The sequence below is a fragment of the Lepisma saccharinum genome, chromosome 1 (assembly GCF_977018435.1).
Source record: "Lepisma saccharinum chromosome 1, izLepSacc3.1, whole genome shotgun sequence".
NCBI lineage: Eukaryota > Metazoa > Arthropoda > Insecta > Zygentoma > Lepismatidae > Lepisma > Lepisma saccharinum.
Window position 1 is genome coordinate 78,873,103 of NC_139229.1, and position 15,951 is coordinate 78,889,053.

Consider the following 15,951-nt stretch of genomic DNA (forward strand, 5'->3'; position numbering starts at 1 on the left):
CCCTTTAATCCCATCGAAACATCTGTTCTCTCGGTTAAATTCCAGCCACGTAAGCACTCGAGAAATATGTTTTCGTGCTTGTTTATTCTCGCTCCTATCTGTGTCTTAACGGCGACAAATACCTTCCCGGTTTCTTGTTAAAAACTTTCCTCCCCAACTATCTCGCGTGTATTTTCGTGAGTAGCAAGGTGTCGAGATCAATATTTTTGTTTTTCTTTACAGTTTGCGATCCGTCGGAGGAAGACGAAAGTGTCGGTGAGAAGCGTGGAAAGAGCGGGAGGGGGAAACGCCTGTTACTCGAGCCTGCCGCAGCGCCACGGCACGGTCACGCATCCTGCGGCAACAGCGAGAACTACCGCCTCGTGCGAAATCGAGTTTCGGTCTTTGTGGAGGTAACAGCGAATGCCTCAGTTCGGTTTCGCTAGAGGCCACGTGCGATTCCGACCTCGCGTGTTCTTATGCGATCACACATGCCGTTCGGAGTTCAAGAAACGCGAGAGACGATGAGAGTCGGGTTCGGTGTCGCGTTCAGTGTGGTGTGCCGATATGAGAGAGCGGGGTTTCGCGAACTTCCGAACTCCAAGAAGGAGAGTGTTGTTGTTGGTGTTCACGGTCGCTGTGGTCCTGGTGTACTTCGCCGAGGACAGGTTTCTTGAGCACATCCAGGTCTCTTCGGCGACGTTACGTAACGAGAACTTCACGTGGCAAGATGAAAGGACGCTCCTGAACTTGGACGAACTGGAGAACCCGTTCGCCGCATCCAGACCCACGTGCGACGAACGCAAGTTGGACCTTCTGATACTGGTGACGTCCGCCCCAGCGCACTATTACAGACGCGAGGCCATCAGAGAGACCTGGGGTTCGCCTTTCGCCGCCGAGAAGATAGCCAGCAAAGTCCGTGCCTTGTCCGACGATCCCCGTCCGTCCAGCGGCAATCTTACTTGGAAAACCGTGTTCCTGCTTGGCCAGGCTGCCACGCCGACCCTGCGAACCCTGGTGGACATGGAGGGTGAGAAATACGGCGACGTGCTCGTCGGCAACTACGTGGACACGTACCGAAACCTCACGAGGAAAGTGATCCACGGGTTCAAGTTTGCAGCAGAAGAATGCCCCTCCTCATTCGTTCTCAAGACGGACGACGACTGCTTCGTGAACGTTGCCGTAATCGTGGAGTTCCTGGTGCGCGGCGTCAAGAAACGTTCGAATCTGTACCTCGGTCGCATGCTGAGGGATTACCACGTGGTGCGAAACCAGAAGAGCAAGTGGTTCGTGTCGACCGACGACTACCCATCGCCGACGTTCCCGCCTTACGTCAGTGGCTCGGGGTACGTGGTCTCCGGGGACGTTCCGAGCAAGTTCGTGCGTAAGTGCGTGCAAGTGCCCGTGTTCCCTGCCGAAGATGCGTACGTGGGTGTCGTTCTGCGTAGTCTGGGGATTGTCCCCGTGAGAAGTGCCCGTTTCGCCTTGCACAGCGAGTGGAAACCGTGCAACTTCCTCTACATTGTTCTCATGCACGGCGTTCCCCAGGTGGAGCAAGACAGTCTCCTGGCCAAAGCCTACCAGGCAAGGGAAGAGTGCCACTTCACAGGAACGGTGGAAGAAGAAGGAATTGAGAGATAGTCAAGTGCCTTCATGAGTACTAAATGTGATTGTTCAGTGCTGAAAAACAACATCGAGATTCCGAACAGCCTATGGTTATGACGTTTATTTTCATCACTAGGTTAACCGCGACGGAGAGATAATGGACAAAGAAGTGAAAGGAGATGGTCTTCGATAAAGCATTCGCTTGGAATGACCGAGGAAGTGTACGAAGTCACGGAATTCGAACCTGCGACTCCCAGCATGGTTTAGGAGCAAATTAGAAAAAATCGTGCCTATTAATACTATTCGCCATATTAGGTTACAAACAAAAAAATCCTTGATCACACCATAGAAGGTGTGAGCAACAGACTTCATCACACTCCACTTCTAGAAGTTTACATTTGGATCTTTAATTTTTATAACCACATCCCCAATAGTATGCCTAACTATTCGCAATGAACTTACAAGAGAGGCAATATTGTTATAATTTGTAAGTTAATATATAATTCATATTGTTGCACTTCGCTGAAAGAGGTACTGTCACTGGCAATAAAAATGCGTCACCTAGATCCCAAAATGCTCATTTCCCTGCAAGATGTTATGTGTGTTGCCTAACTCTACGTAGATAAGATGATTTTAATTGCAAATTTTCAATGACAACTTCTACCACCAACGTAGAGTTAGGCAACACACATAACGCCTTGCAGTGAATATTTCGGTATCTAGGTGTCCCATTATTATTGCCAGTGACTCTACATGTACAGTCAACGGGAAAGATAATGGTAGGCAAATTGTCCACGGCTATTTTCATTACTATTTTATTCTACATCCTGTGTTAGTTCGAAGCAGGCATTGCTCTCTGCTTATTCACGTCATTATTTCAATTCATTATCATCACATCGTGTAATACAGACCGAATGAAAATGGGAATGGACAATTCGCCTACTGCCGTTTGGTGTACCAGTCAGTGAAAGGCTGCTGGGCAAACATTCATCTCGAAATGCCTGTTGCGAAATATTCAAAATCATACTACGAAAGTAACAGTTCTTCATTGCCATTTCCACACTAATTTCTTATTACAAGACTCCCACACGTTGTTGTTGTCCGACCTTTTTGAAATATTTTTTTTTCTGTTTAAAAAAAAAATCTTGTGAGGAAACGTTTGCGACAAGAAAATGAATGTTCACAAGATTCAAATTCTTTTAAGTAATCATGAACATTTGATGAGAGTTAACAAATAATTTGGTCAAAATTACAAAATTTAGTTGAGACAATCATTTTTTTCTTTATGGTTACCAAAAAGCTTAACCAAACATGTTTTTCTTAATTACAACAAATCAGATTTCTTCTGTAGGTGCTTAACAACGGTGTTAAGTTTTTCATAAACACTAAGCTAAGCTTTTGATCATTTGGTGTATACATATTCCTTTGTTGTTCGTTCGCGAAATATAGGCCTACCTCATGTACAGAGCATACAATAATTAACACTGACACCTACTTTTGGAACAACCTGTACCAAACAGTTGAATGCAGATCCTTCCATACTAAATATGGCTGGGTGTTAAAATTTAAGATCACATCAATGTACGTCCTCGCCCATTGCGAACAGTTAAGAATTCTCGACAAATATTGTGACTTTTGAAACGTTATTAATTCAATTTTACAGATATCCTGAATACGTGTCTTACAATCATCACTTACTGTGGCCTTCTAAATACTCGTAAAGAAAAGTTCCTGTGTGATATTAATGTCAATAGGGTGTTGATAAGAGTCTTGCACGGATGATAAAAAAATTTGATAATGTGCAGGTGGACTTGTATATTTTTCCACGATGTGATTCGTACGAACAAAGTGTAAATATAATTAAATTTAAATTTATTGTATTAATTGTTTGTTTCTCAAATTCTCAGAATTTCCATTTCAATTCTGGTACGATTCTTATTTAGGAATGACATCGTGACATTCCCGTGAATGAAGAGGCTGAGCCTTGTATTTGTTTAGGCTATTTTTTTATACTAGTGTATCCTAGTGTATTTTAAAATTATTATTAAAACAAACTATAATCGTATATTTGTGCAAATTAAAAATTTCATATTATTATTAGAGGTAAAACGGAAAAATACTCCTGTGGATTGCAACATGACATGAAGGCGCAAAAAGGGGTTGAGGTGGGCTCTACACATACACAATTTTGTGTATTTGTGAATATGATGTAATCACCACCACCCTCCAACCGCCTTTACTCTCCCCACAAATTACCATTTATTGGAGGTTGGGTGAATCATAGAGACGACTCATGAAAATTGCTCGAAAATTTCCCACGTGAAAAACTCACGCCGTGATTTGAATCCGGCTCTTCTGTGTGACAGCTAAAAAACATATAACGTATCTGTAAATGGGAGTCACGGTTGTCTATCCGGTAGGGATAGCCAATTAAGGGTCCCGGGCTGGTTCTGACCTTGCCCCTGCATAAACGGCTCTGGGTTTCACCCAGACTCAAATAGATGGGTACCTGTGGTTAAAGGCGGTCGGAGCGGGGCACTGATTGCATCACCTTAAAAAAAGTGGCCGACTTAGAAAATATGCGTGGTCTGTTTCGGGCACATCCAATTTCCACCAGACGCTAAAACTAATTCATAAAGTAAAGCTTGTAGAGATTATGCACAATTCGGAAACATAATTAAGTTGAGAAACTTTGTTGAGTCATTATTTTACAGGATGATCTGATGGGTCGTCGCGAAGTTTGGTCGTTTCCATTTTTATACGTTTTTAACAGAACATTGTGAACATTCGGCACCTCAGGGCCTCTGCGATGGCGCAGTGGTAGGTAGCGTCGTTGCCTTGTAATCAAGGGGTTCCGGGTTCGATACCCGGTGGATGCACATGGTGGTTCGGATCCCACTTTAAAGTGTAGGTCCAGTCCAAATTAACCTTTTTGTACATAAAGGTGGACTTAAAAACAACAACAACTCAGAGCCTCGGTACCCGTGGCGACCGCAACCCCCCCCCCCCTCCAGTCCCTTTCTGCTGCGGAAGGGAACAAAGTGTACCTTAGAAGTATTGGTGATTTGGTTGATTGCCTATGTTATCGAACAGCCATTTCTCTACAAAAATCATTTCCAGACTCCCACATAGAGAAAACAATTCGTTTGGAACAACAACAAAAAAAAAGTCTCTGGTAACAAAATATTTGTTTACCTATGTACTATAACCACCTTAATAATCACCAAACAAGTTATGCTAATTAAAACAAATTACCTTTTGCGCATGCACTTTCAGTTTTATAATTAAAATATTAATTAATTTCTGTCATTTTCTTTCTAATAATTAAATCTCCCAATAATTGACAATTATACATTATGTGGGCCCGAAAATTTCTCCCTATTTTATAATTCACTTTCAAAGTTGGATAATAAGAGATACATTGTAGTGAAACTTGTTACAATAGCCAGAATACATCGTTTCAACACAATTAATGAATTAAATGATTTAAATTTGAAGTTCTTAGATTTTTGTGAGGATTTTGGGATTGGTTTGTTACAAATACTACCATACCGAGTAAGTAAAAAGTAAAGATACCCCTGTGCATTTACACATATAACATGAAGGCACATGGGGTGATGTGAAGGTATAGAGCTCCACATATTCTTGATCTCTGCCATAGTTGGGATGATGTGATCAGCATCACGCCCGGCCGCCTTTAGCCCCGAGGTACCCATTATACGAGGCTGGGTGGGGCTCAGAGCCGCGCAGAAACAGCGAAATTACTGGAAAAATTCCTGGTACAGATCACCTACCCCATAATTCGAACCCGGGTCTTCCGCACGGTAGCCAAATGATACCTATGCCTAAGATATATGTTTTCTAACTTTCACCAACTTCCTGGCAGAATGTAAGCTCTTCATATTATGTAGCACAAGTAAAACAGTCTTGTATTTGAAGGGAGTGGGGGAATTCTCCTCTCTATTTGCTAATGTTTGGCACATAGGCGGGGGTGTAGAATTATACATGCAATTTATATAACATCTCGATGCTTCAAGGGTTCTTACTGAAATTTCCTCCACTGGAAATATTTCAAATGCCATTTTGCACGTGACATAGTGTAAGACTATTTGAACTGAACATGAATGAATCCAGCCAAGGATACAAGAAGTAGAAGACAATTTAGAGCAAGTGGGCTGTTGCCACAATGCATCAAGATGCAGAAATTGATACAACCATAGGGTAATTACAAAACCAGAGCGCATGTTGTATACTTTCTATCTTCTAAATATGATGTCTCCAGAAACAGTAGGCGTTGTCCACTGGCGGTGTTTTCTATTTCTTTCTTTTTACCCCCAATGAATATCGTTATGCAGAATTAACTCTCAGATATTTTATGAAAGTTATTCCAAAGACAATATGGTAAGGCAGACATTCCTGCAATATCTTGGCCCAGAACTTGTAAAGGCATTCATGGAGGAAAGGGCAAAGATCAAACACCTACTACGGGGCCTGAAATGGAAAATAAGAATTGTCTGCAGAGAGCCATACAATAGGTCTCAACCTCTACCAAAACGAGCTAAACAACGAAGATGTAGCCTTTGCCCACACTCTAAGGACAGAAAGTCCAAAGTTCAATGCAAAATGTTCAAGGACAACGGTGTACTACCCTCAGGGGTACATGAAGGACTTGAAGCGGGTACGCGATCAGCTCGGAAGAGAAATTTCGAGAATACCCACACGACAACATTTTTGCTGCAGGTGTGTGGAGCAGACTTCATAGACTTCACTCAGCAGGAAAATAAGGCTGATTTTTTTTGTCACCGACACTCATCTTTGTTTGATTTGTTTTTAAATAAAATACTCGTTCGAAGTCTATAATAGACTAAATTTGGGGCCGAATCTACGCTTGAAAGTTTCAAGTGTACAACCGGACATCAAGAAACTGTGTCAAACTATGGAGGCACATCCTTCTCAATAGAAACTCTGAGGATTTACAAATTTGTGCTTGACAGTTTGTTCTTTACTTTTTTCTCAACAACTCTGGAAAAATTGTATGAAAATTAAAGATTTTTTAAATATAATTTTTAGCATAGATATGTTTCACATTTTTATTCTTGTATCTAATCATAAACGTAGGAGCATCCAGTAGAATAATAAACGTAGGATTCTAATGTTTATTTGTTTGCCATCTTACCACATTCAGCCCCAATGATACTTTGCTCTATTGCAGATACACGCCTCCAACGTATCAAAAAACGCCCCACCAATCAGACAGGCAAAAAAATTCCCAAAACGCACAATTCTGAGAAAATCTAGGGGGGGAGTACATTAAACGTTTAGTTAGAACTAAATGAGAAAATAGTTTGAGAATCACTCTTCTAGGGGATTATGTACCTGCCATTTCGAAGAAACTGGGAGGATGAAAGTGAGTCTGATTCGATGCCACTATCTAATCAAAGTGAGTATGTACATTTCTTAACTCAATATTTAATGTATCCCTGATGTTTGCTTCAGAATTTTTGATAATTCTTTTGGCTATGTACTGTTATTACTTGTCATATGAAGAGAGATAAAATGACTTTCTTCAATTAAACGTTTTGAGTGTATTATGGAACATTATTTTTTTACTCTGCAACATGCAGCGACAGGTTTCTTCTTCTTACAAAATGTACCAAATGGATTGTAATGTTCATCTGTATTACATAAACAAATAGTTGTAAGTTGATAATATTCAGATGCATAATTGGGCGTGTCACACCCCACCTCAGTCCTTACGTAACTTCATGAAACCAGAGTCCTGAAGGGTTAAAAGGGAGTGTTGTGCGTCGCAATTGAAAGGTGGATGCCAAGAATAGATTCATGCTGAACGTGTAGAAAGCTGCTGAGACCTCTACCAGACAATGCGTGAATTACCACGACGTCATACCCTTCCTTTTATATTTAGACCCTTGAGGGTTACACGCGGTCGTTGCACAAACTTCGAATTATATTCATCGTGAGAAGATAGAGGAAAGCACATTTGAATTTCGTTCCATTCATTTGAATAGGAAACGTTTACTTCCCTGCACAGGTGTACTGCCTGCGGACAGTTTCCCCCCTAGTTTACAAATATGCAAATGTCGGCCGAAATGCAAAGTTGATACGTTCCATTGCGTTCCTTTCTTCTTTGTAATGCACTCATGCTAACCTCCGCTTACCTTTGGCATGCATAAACAATAACCACTGCGTTACTTTTTGTTATTGTGTCTGCGACGGTTTCTCTCTCCGCACACAATAAATATCAATGACATGAGATGAACCTTTTTTTTGCCAAGGTGAACAAATAAATATCCGTGATTTCCTAAGGCATACTCTTACAGGAAATAACTGAGAATCACATAACATCCTCATTGTTAAAGTTACAATACTGGTGGGATGGTCCGGATGGTAGAAAATATTGAAGGGGATCATATTTATAAATAATGTGCACCGGTAATAAAAATGGAACACCTATATCCTGAAATACTCGCTCCCCTGAATAGCGTTACGTGGTTGTGTCCTAATTGCGAACAACGCCTAAATGGTCCTAATTGCGAACACATAAAAGTAAGAAATAATTCCATAACTGGGAACACATGGAACTGATAAACCTGTTTTCAGAAACAAATAAGGGTAGTAAACCAGAGAGACAGCTGGTTTGACTAGCAACAATAGCCAACCCGATTGACTTAACATGGTCTTCTGTTTTGTAGATCTCTCCAAGGTAATTTCATCCTTGCAGTTTCAGACTTTCGTTCGTGAATTAATGTCTCCAAAACCCCTTAGTGACAAAAGAAATGTGGACCTGCTTCAACAGAAGGCACCAGACCAATAATGCAGTGGAGGGATGGAACCACAAAATCAACAGTGAGCTTGGTAAGTAGTGTAATTGGCTATACTACTGGCACGAGAAATGATGAACCCCCCCTCAGGCAGATTTGGCTACACTTAAAACTTGCTCAACATGCCCATATGAGCTTTTTGCTCAAGTGTGGTACTCCGTCTAATCCAAGATTTTTGTAAAAATGCCCTCGGGAAGTTCCTGTGAAATGATGAGCCCCCTCAGATTGATTTGTCCACACTTACAAAAGGCACTTCTGTCAGATTGTTGTCCATAATCCTGTCAAAAATATGCCCCTCTTGATATTTTTTTTGCCCACGCCTAAAACTAGGCCAAGATACACACACACCCACACACACACCCACACACACACCCACACACACACCCACACACACACACATATTTACTTCTGGTTTAAGTTCAATTGGACACCAGCCTCAACTCATATATCTAGTACTAAGACAATATAATATGCAAAAATCTTCTAGAATTGTTCTGTGACTCTCTCATTTCTTACATCATAAACATATGATTTTTCACCTATGAGAATAACACTACATATAGTGTCACCAGGGAGTGTATTGTGGAATTCACAGATAATTTTAATGTTTGTCCTGTCATTAACCACAACTTGTTTCCTTTTTGAAGTGTTGATGACAAACATGGGTCTCTGTGCTTTGAATTCATCTGGTGTGTAATACATGTCAGTATTGCCAGTAGTGACCCTTTTGTATGCTGTAAATGCTTCATATAATTTAAGGAAATCATCCTTGGACATGTCTAAATTATAATTTTCTCTAGGGAATACCTCATTTCTGCCATTTTTAAGATATATGTTCTTGATGTTGCAGTTATCAAATCTACTTGAATTTTTTTCCTGATTATTGTGTCTTCCAGTCTGAAACAATACCACCACAAAATCCGGCATGTCATATTGTATACTGGAGAATGAATTTGTAGCATCAAACTCATAATAAGTACCAGCGGCAGGCTTCTGTACACATTGATATGTATAAAATTGTAAAGGTACTTGTGGATTTTTTATTATATCTGCTTTGTATTTAAGAGCATAACTGGCTTCATATTCAACAACCGGGATTCTTAGCTCCATAGTCTGAATAATGCATTTGCCTTCATCAGGTAGGGTATTAGGCAAAGCTTCCCCTGTAGAGTTTAATGTACTGTACCTCATCAAAGCATTATTATCATTGGCAGCTCTTCTAAATGTGATTCTTAAACCACCCTTCCACATAATATTTTTGTAATCTGAGAAGAATCCTGGCAACAGGCGCATGGGGAACAGCACTGTGTGGCTCTTAGATATAATTTTATCACCAGCCTCAAATCCACCTATTTTGTAGTAAGAAGCCTCGGTTTTGGATAATTTTAGTGTGGCCAAAGCTGTGGAGGTAATGCCGGGATAATCCACTCTGTTTATAACAACACCATGCTTTCTGATCTCAATTTCAGAGAACAGATGCGGCACAAAATTATCTACCAATCTTATATTTGAATTTGCCGGATAATCTGTTCCATCGAGCTTTACAACATCAAATTTGATGTATAAATCTGCTCTGTGGGGGTGTATAAAGCCATCCCCTACATCAAGATCAACCTCAATTTCTGTGTTGGGTTGATTTAAATTTGCAAAGGTCCTCCTGTTTGGGGGGAATGATTGTAGCTCATAACTCTCAATATTTTCCATTTTTTTTGTATGTATTTTTATTTAAATATTAATCTCTATGATTGCAGTTGTTGTGGCTCCAGCAAAATCAACTAATTCTTCTTTTTCATTAGTGACCATCAATTCAATGTTATCTATTCTATTATGGCACACAGGAAAATATAATGTTGGGGATGGAGTGTAGATGATTGGCTCCATAAATTCAGAATTAGGTTTAAATGTTGCAATGATGCCAGTTTGTTTGTGAGTGCCTATGCCATTTGATTTGGTGATCATACCCTCGGCCACATTACAGTGAATATTCAGAGTCTCTATGGCTAAGAATTTAGGTATATTAATAGCAGTGTGTTTGATGGCTGGTTCAAGTTTTGTGTTGTTCTCAAAGCCTAACAGCTCTCCTATAGTACCCAGATCCACTGTTTCTGTAGCAGATACAATCTCTACTCTGTGAGTGACAGAATTTTGAGTTAATACTATACCTCTGGGTAATTGAGCATTTAGAGTGGACAGATTATATTGCCCTGGAGTGATGACAATTTTTTGATCCCCTACTGCAATTTTGTTGTTGTGGTGTGTAATATTAGGGATCAAGTACATGCCATAAAATGCTCTGAGAGCTATTGTTTTGGGATACACTATATCATCATGTAATTTCAGTTTCAATAATGAATTTTGGCTGGTGAGATGGAATACCCCCATGATGTTTTAAATACCACAGGGCCTTTTGAAAATTTTCAATTGATGGTTTATTTATTTGAGACATATATCTGAGAACAGATAAACACAAATGTCCACAATTAACATCTTTGAAGTTTTGAACACGGGCATTATTGTAATAAAGATTAGTTGATTTTAGATATTTTACTAAATTTTCAGGTGGAACACCTCCAAATGAATCAAACACAAATGCCTCATTGTTTAAATATTTAAGATAACAAATCCAGTGAGTGCCCTGATTTTTGTACTTATCCAAATTAACAATGCCACACTCTTTGTTGAGTGGTTGTTCTGGTAAAGAATCAGACATGTACACACCTCTAAAATTTTTGATGCCCAGTGGCTTGATTAAAGCTTCAATATCTTGGTTTGTAAGCGGCTCTTGTTTTTTTAAAACTTATTCATGGCTCTCTTAACACCTTTGCCTTGTTTCTCCATGGCCAGGTTATGGCGCTTCAATTCATCTAATTCTGCCCTATTTTTCTTGGCATCTATTACTGTTTTTGCTATGGCAGCTGATCCCCCAGCCAAGCTCCCAACAGCCCCAAGTGCTGCTAAGATGGCCGGGATAGTAAATATGAAGCCACCCACATGTGATTTTTTCCTGGATTGCTGTAATTTTTTTAATTGGGGGGTACTAAGCAACAATTTCATACCATGGCCCTTGGCAATACAAGAGCTTTTTTCTTGCGCTGCTTTTTGGTTAAAAGACTATCAATAGTTTTAAGAGATTTAAGACCTGCATAAGGTATTTGATACATAACACCCTTGGCCTTCATTGTAGGTTTATTATATACATATTCACAGCCCCCACCCCAGTTTTTGTTTGGTGTTCATAGCTATGGTGGTCCCCAATGCTGCTATTCTCTCACTCAAAGAAGCATCTTTGCTTACAAATCTACCAAATGCAGCCTCTTCTAATTTCTTGTCTGCAACATGTCTCTTGTCAAGATCGGAATGTGTGTTGTATGCTATGTCATGGTCTCTACAAGCAGCATCTAGGGGATTAACACCAGGATCACCTCTGTTTAATCTATGGTCCAATTTTGTACCGGGACCACAATACTGATAGCCTGGAATGTGTAGTTCAAATGGCAGCTTGTTTATAATGTCATTAACCAACCCCCGGCCCTCAGAAATATTCCAAAATTTAGGTGGTAGAGTATTAATAATTTTTATAAGATATCCAATCCCCTTAGTGTCATTCACTATAAAATTAGACAATTTGGTGCTTATCATGTCCATAATTCCAACCTTTTCATTGTAAAAATTGTGGTTGCCAGCATTTTCCTCCCCAGCTATCACCAATAACCTATCTACAAGTTTCCTGACATCATCAACCCAGACAAATTCTTTAGGCAGGGTGTTGTGTTGTTTGATTCCACTGCCAGTCTTGATCTGTGACCATATGGGCTTGATTAAGTTGTTGTATTTTGCTCCACTACTAGACTTGACTATTTTTTGTGTGGGATCATTGTTCTGGTATAGAGCATCTGATTTTATTAATATTTCTTTGTAGTGCTCATAATCTTGATCTGTATAGTTGCCAGGCTTTTTCCGAGTCATCAGTTCCCACAACCCAGGTGTGCCGGGATATTTAACAAAACCACCTTTTTCTCCAAGATGAGATTCTGAATAAACAATGAGATCATCTCCCATAAATGTTACTCTGAAATTTCCAATTCTATGTATGATGCTACCATCACGCTCTGTGTCAGCATATAAGCCAAAGACCTCATCTTTGTTGTCTTTAGGTGTGCTTAAATATTTTTGAGCAAGAAGGGCCAATTCAATAGGATCCAGAGTAGCTTCAATTCTTCGAGGAGCAACAGGACTAGGTGTATGAATACTGGAAAGTGGGGTGATTGGATAATCTAATATGTTCCTTGCAGCTACAGGTACAAGCTCTGTGATCAAATTTTGATTTTGCTCTGTAACAGTTTTGATATTTTTACCTAATTCACTAATAGCATCAATAATAGGCTGTTCTGTTTGTTTGTGTTGTTCATAAATTCCTCGGTTTTCTGATTTCCATCCCTTAAATCTTTTTACAAGATAATCTCTTAACTTAAGATCATCAATGATTGGCCTTTTCATGGTTATTTATATATGTTTCAATGTCTAGAAAATTGTTGATTTTATTTCTGTATTTGCCACTATTGGGTTTTCTTGTCATATCAATTGTGACAAACCCATAACTGTTTTGATTCCAGCACCTACTGCAAAACTTGGAAAAATCATTGTAGCTCAAGTCCCCACCTACATATTCATCATGTATGTGTTTGAGGTTGGTATGATCTTGATGAAACACACATATAAAATTGCTGTTGTCTCGGATCAGCTGCTTCGGTATTTTTGAAAAAGTCTGTGCCAGGTAGAAGCAATCAATGTTTTTGTGTCGGCCCTGTGTAAAGAAATTTCCAACCTTGTTTTGATTATCCAGTATAATGTCATCAAACACAACAACAGAATTATCGAGACATTCATGAAGTGGCTTAACATCTGATTCAAAAGTGGCAATATCCAATCCATCATATAGCTTCATCAACTGCTGATATTTTAATTGTTCCAAGCTCTTAGAGAAAACATACAAGTGCCTGTTTTTCCAGTCTAACCAGTTGGGTGCCAATAAAAAATTATCAATCATTAGTGTAGTTTTACCACAAGCCGATGGCCCAACAATAAGACATCTAATATTATCAGGCAGCAACTTGCCATTTCTTTTAATCTGCTGTTCAGGTTCTGGCAGCCTTTTTATAACATCCCAGGTGCTCATATTATCACTTTGTCTGCATCGATCCAGCTGTGTTCTGGAAGTCCTAGCCATTTGACAAATAACTTGTTGCCTTTTCTGCGGATGATTTTTTCTATGAGATATGTGTCAGGCTGTTTAGTTTTGTTGAGTTCTTCTTCATAGAACCGGCCTTTGAGAATTTCTCCTCGGTGGTCTTTTATTATATATGTGTTAAGGGTGCCAGGTTTAATTTGAACCACTGTAAATAATTCAGTGCTCCAGTTTCTTGTAAAGCCTCTTTTGAATAAGTGCTTATATTTGCTGATTCTTACTTGATCACCCACCTTGTATTTGGCCTTTCTTGTTGTTGGCTGGTATCTAGGATAATAAACAGTCCTGATCAATTTTTGCTCATCAGATGAAGTTACTTCAGAGGGTTTCATGTTGATTGTGGAATGGACCGAGTTGTTATATTTATGTAGAAGTTCTGGAAGAATATTAAGCCATTTATAATTACCTTGCAGAGTGAATTGTTTATACATAAGATTTTTTAGAGTTTTGTTGAATCTCTCTACAACTGAGGCTTTGAGATCACTGTAACTCGAATAATGTTGTATTGACTGGCTTTTAATAAATTGTTGGAACACAGAATTATAAAATTCTTTGCCATTATCTGTTTGCAAATAGCGCGGTGATCTTCCACTCTGATTGATGATTGTCCTGAAGGCTTCTGTAACACATTTTCCAGTCTTGGATTTGAGTGGCACAGCCCAAGCAAATTTTGAAAATGTGTCTATTACGGTGAGTAGATACTTGTAGCCCTTGTTGATTTTGTCTAAGTTTTTCAGCTGTCCACTTGCCATCTCAATCAAGTCGCGCTGCCATAAATCATCTATGCCTTTTGTGACTACTGGCAGTCTCTTATAATTATGTCTGGCTTGTCTGTGTAATTCATCAACAATAATTTGTCTAGACATAATATGAAAACAAGAATATTGCAACTATGGGGTGTTCAGCAGCTGATACTACAGGATTTTCTAAATATAATTTGTCTCCTATTTGTATATGAAATTCCAGAGAGCCATCATCTTCAGCAAAAGATGTTTCTAATGTATCGGGATCTGTAAAATCTTCTAACTCTACACTGGTGATTTTTGGTTTGTTGTCAGCATTTGTTATTGATAAGGTGGGGTAGTGGTGTGCCTGTGGTTGTAGCCAATATTTGATCTTGATTGTTCTCAGTGTGCCCCCAACAAAAAACTGGTAATAAAATTGTGCAGGGGACAGCATATATATTTTGCCACCTGGTGTAAATGGTGAATCATATTCTTTGTTGGGGATGCTGTACAATTCAAGAATTACTGTATGTTTTGGATTCTCGATTATGCCGGTTATTTCTTTTTCTGCTGTAAGCAATCTGCTTGTTACAGATTCAAGGTACTCATTGATGGTCCTAACAACATCATCATGGCCTGGCTTGATTTTTATGTCCACAACAAGTTTCTTGTATTGTTGCACAATCTCTTGAAGCTGGGTGGCAAAAACAGACAGAGCATTTGCTTGATTGGACTCCATGGTCCCTAGCTGTTGCTTGATATTAGCTACAATTTGTTGCAAATTTTCAATAACTGCCAATTTTGAATTTTGAGCAGTAAGATCATGGACCTGTCTTCTGATATCCTCAAACAGGGCATGCAGTTCATTAATATGTTGATTAGTTGGTAGAGTGGCCACTGTCTGAGTAAGTTGTTTGATCTCTGTCTGGATATTCTTGATATCTTCTGATTTCAATATGCGATTCACTGCTCTCTTAATATTTTTAAGTTCCTGTGATGTAGGCAGATTTGATACAGTATTTTGCAAAGATTCAAGTGCCAATTTCACATTATTTAATTCAGAAGCATCAGCCACATTTTGCATAGCATTTTGGAGCAGGGCTATATCTGCCTGAGTGGGTGTTCATTGTTGTAAAATTTCAAGTTTTGTTTGGATATCATCGATCAAGTGATGAAAATGAGATAGCTCAGATTCAGTGTTGAGGTTTTAAAGCTTTGTGATCTGTTGCTGGACACTGACAAGTGTGTCTACAATACCAGGCAGGCGGGATTCTTGTACATTTGTCAAATCACTTTGCACTGCTGCTATTGTACTCTCAAGATGGGTTATGATACTTTGAATTTTTCCAAAATCTTCATATGTTTCAAGTTGCAGCTTAATGTTGGCAACACTCCGAGTTATTGCACTCAAAGCATCAGAAGATGGCAAGTTGTTCATAAAATTTTCAAGTGTCTCAATTTTTTCTTTAACCTCGGCTATGGCATTGTTCAGAGGGTCCAGATTAGGTATCTGGAGTGATTGAATCTGTTCTTTTAGAGTGGAAATCACTAGATC

At 39.4% G+C, this 15,951-nt stretch overlaps 1 protein-coding gene and 1 long non-coding RNA gene across 2 annotated transcripts in view; one reads left to right on the forward strand and one right to left on the reverse strand.

Moving 5' to 3' along the window:
* Positions 1 to 15,951, reverse strand: part of LOC145982407 (uncharacterized) — a 175,668-nt gene that overhangs the window by 31,887 nt on the left and 127,830 nt on the right. The gene's annotated exons all lie outside the window — the stretch shown is intronic.
* On the forward strand, positions 399 to 3,599 carry LOC145996797 (beta-1,3-galactosyltransferase 5-like). Its single transcript, XM_083133331.1, has one exon. It carries the CDS (start codon positions 547 to 549, stop codon positions 1,618 to 1,620), a length of 1,074 nt encoding a protein of 357 aa, XP_082989457.1. The 5' UTR covers positions 399 to 546; the 3' UTR covers positions 1,621 to 3,599.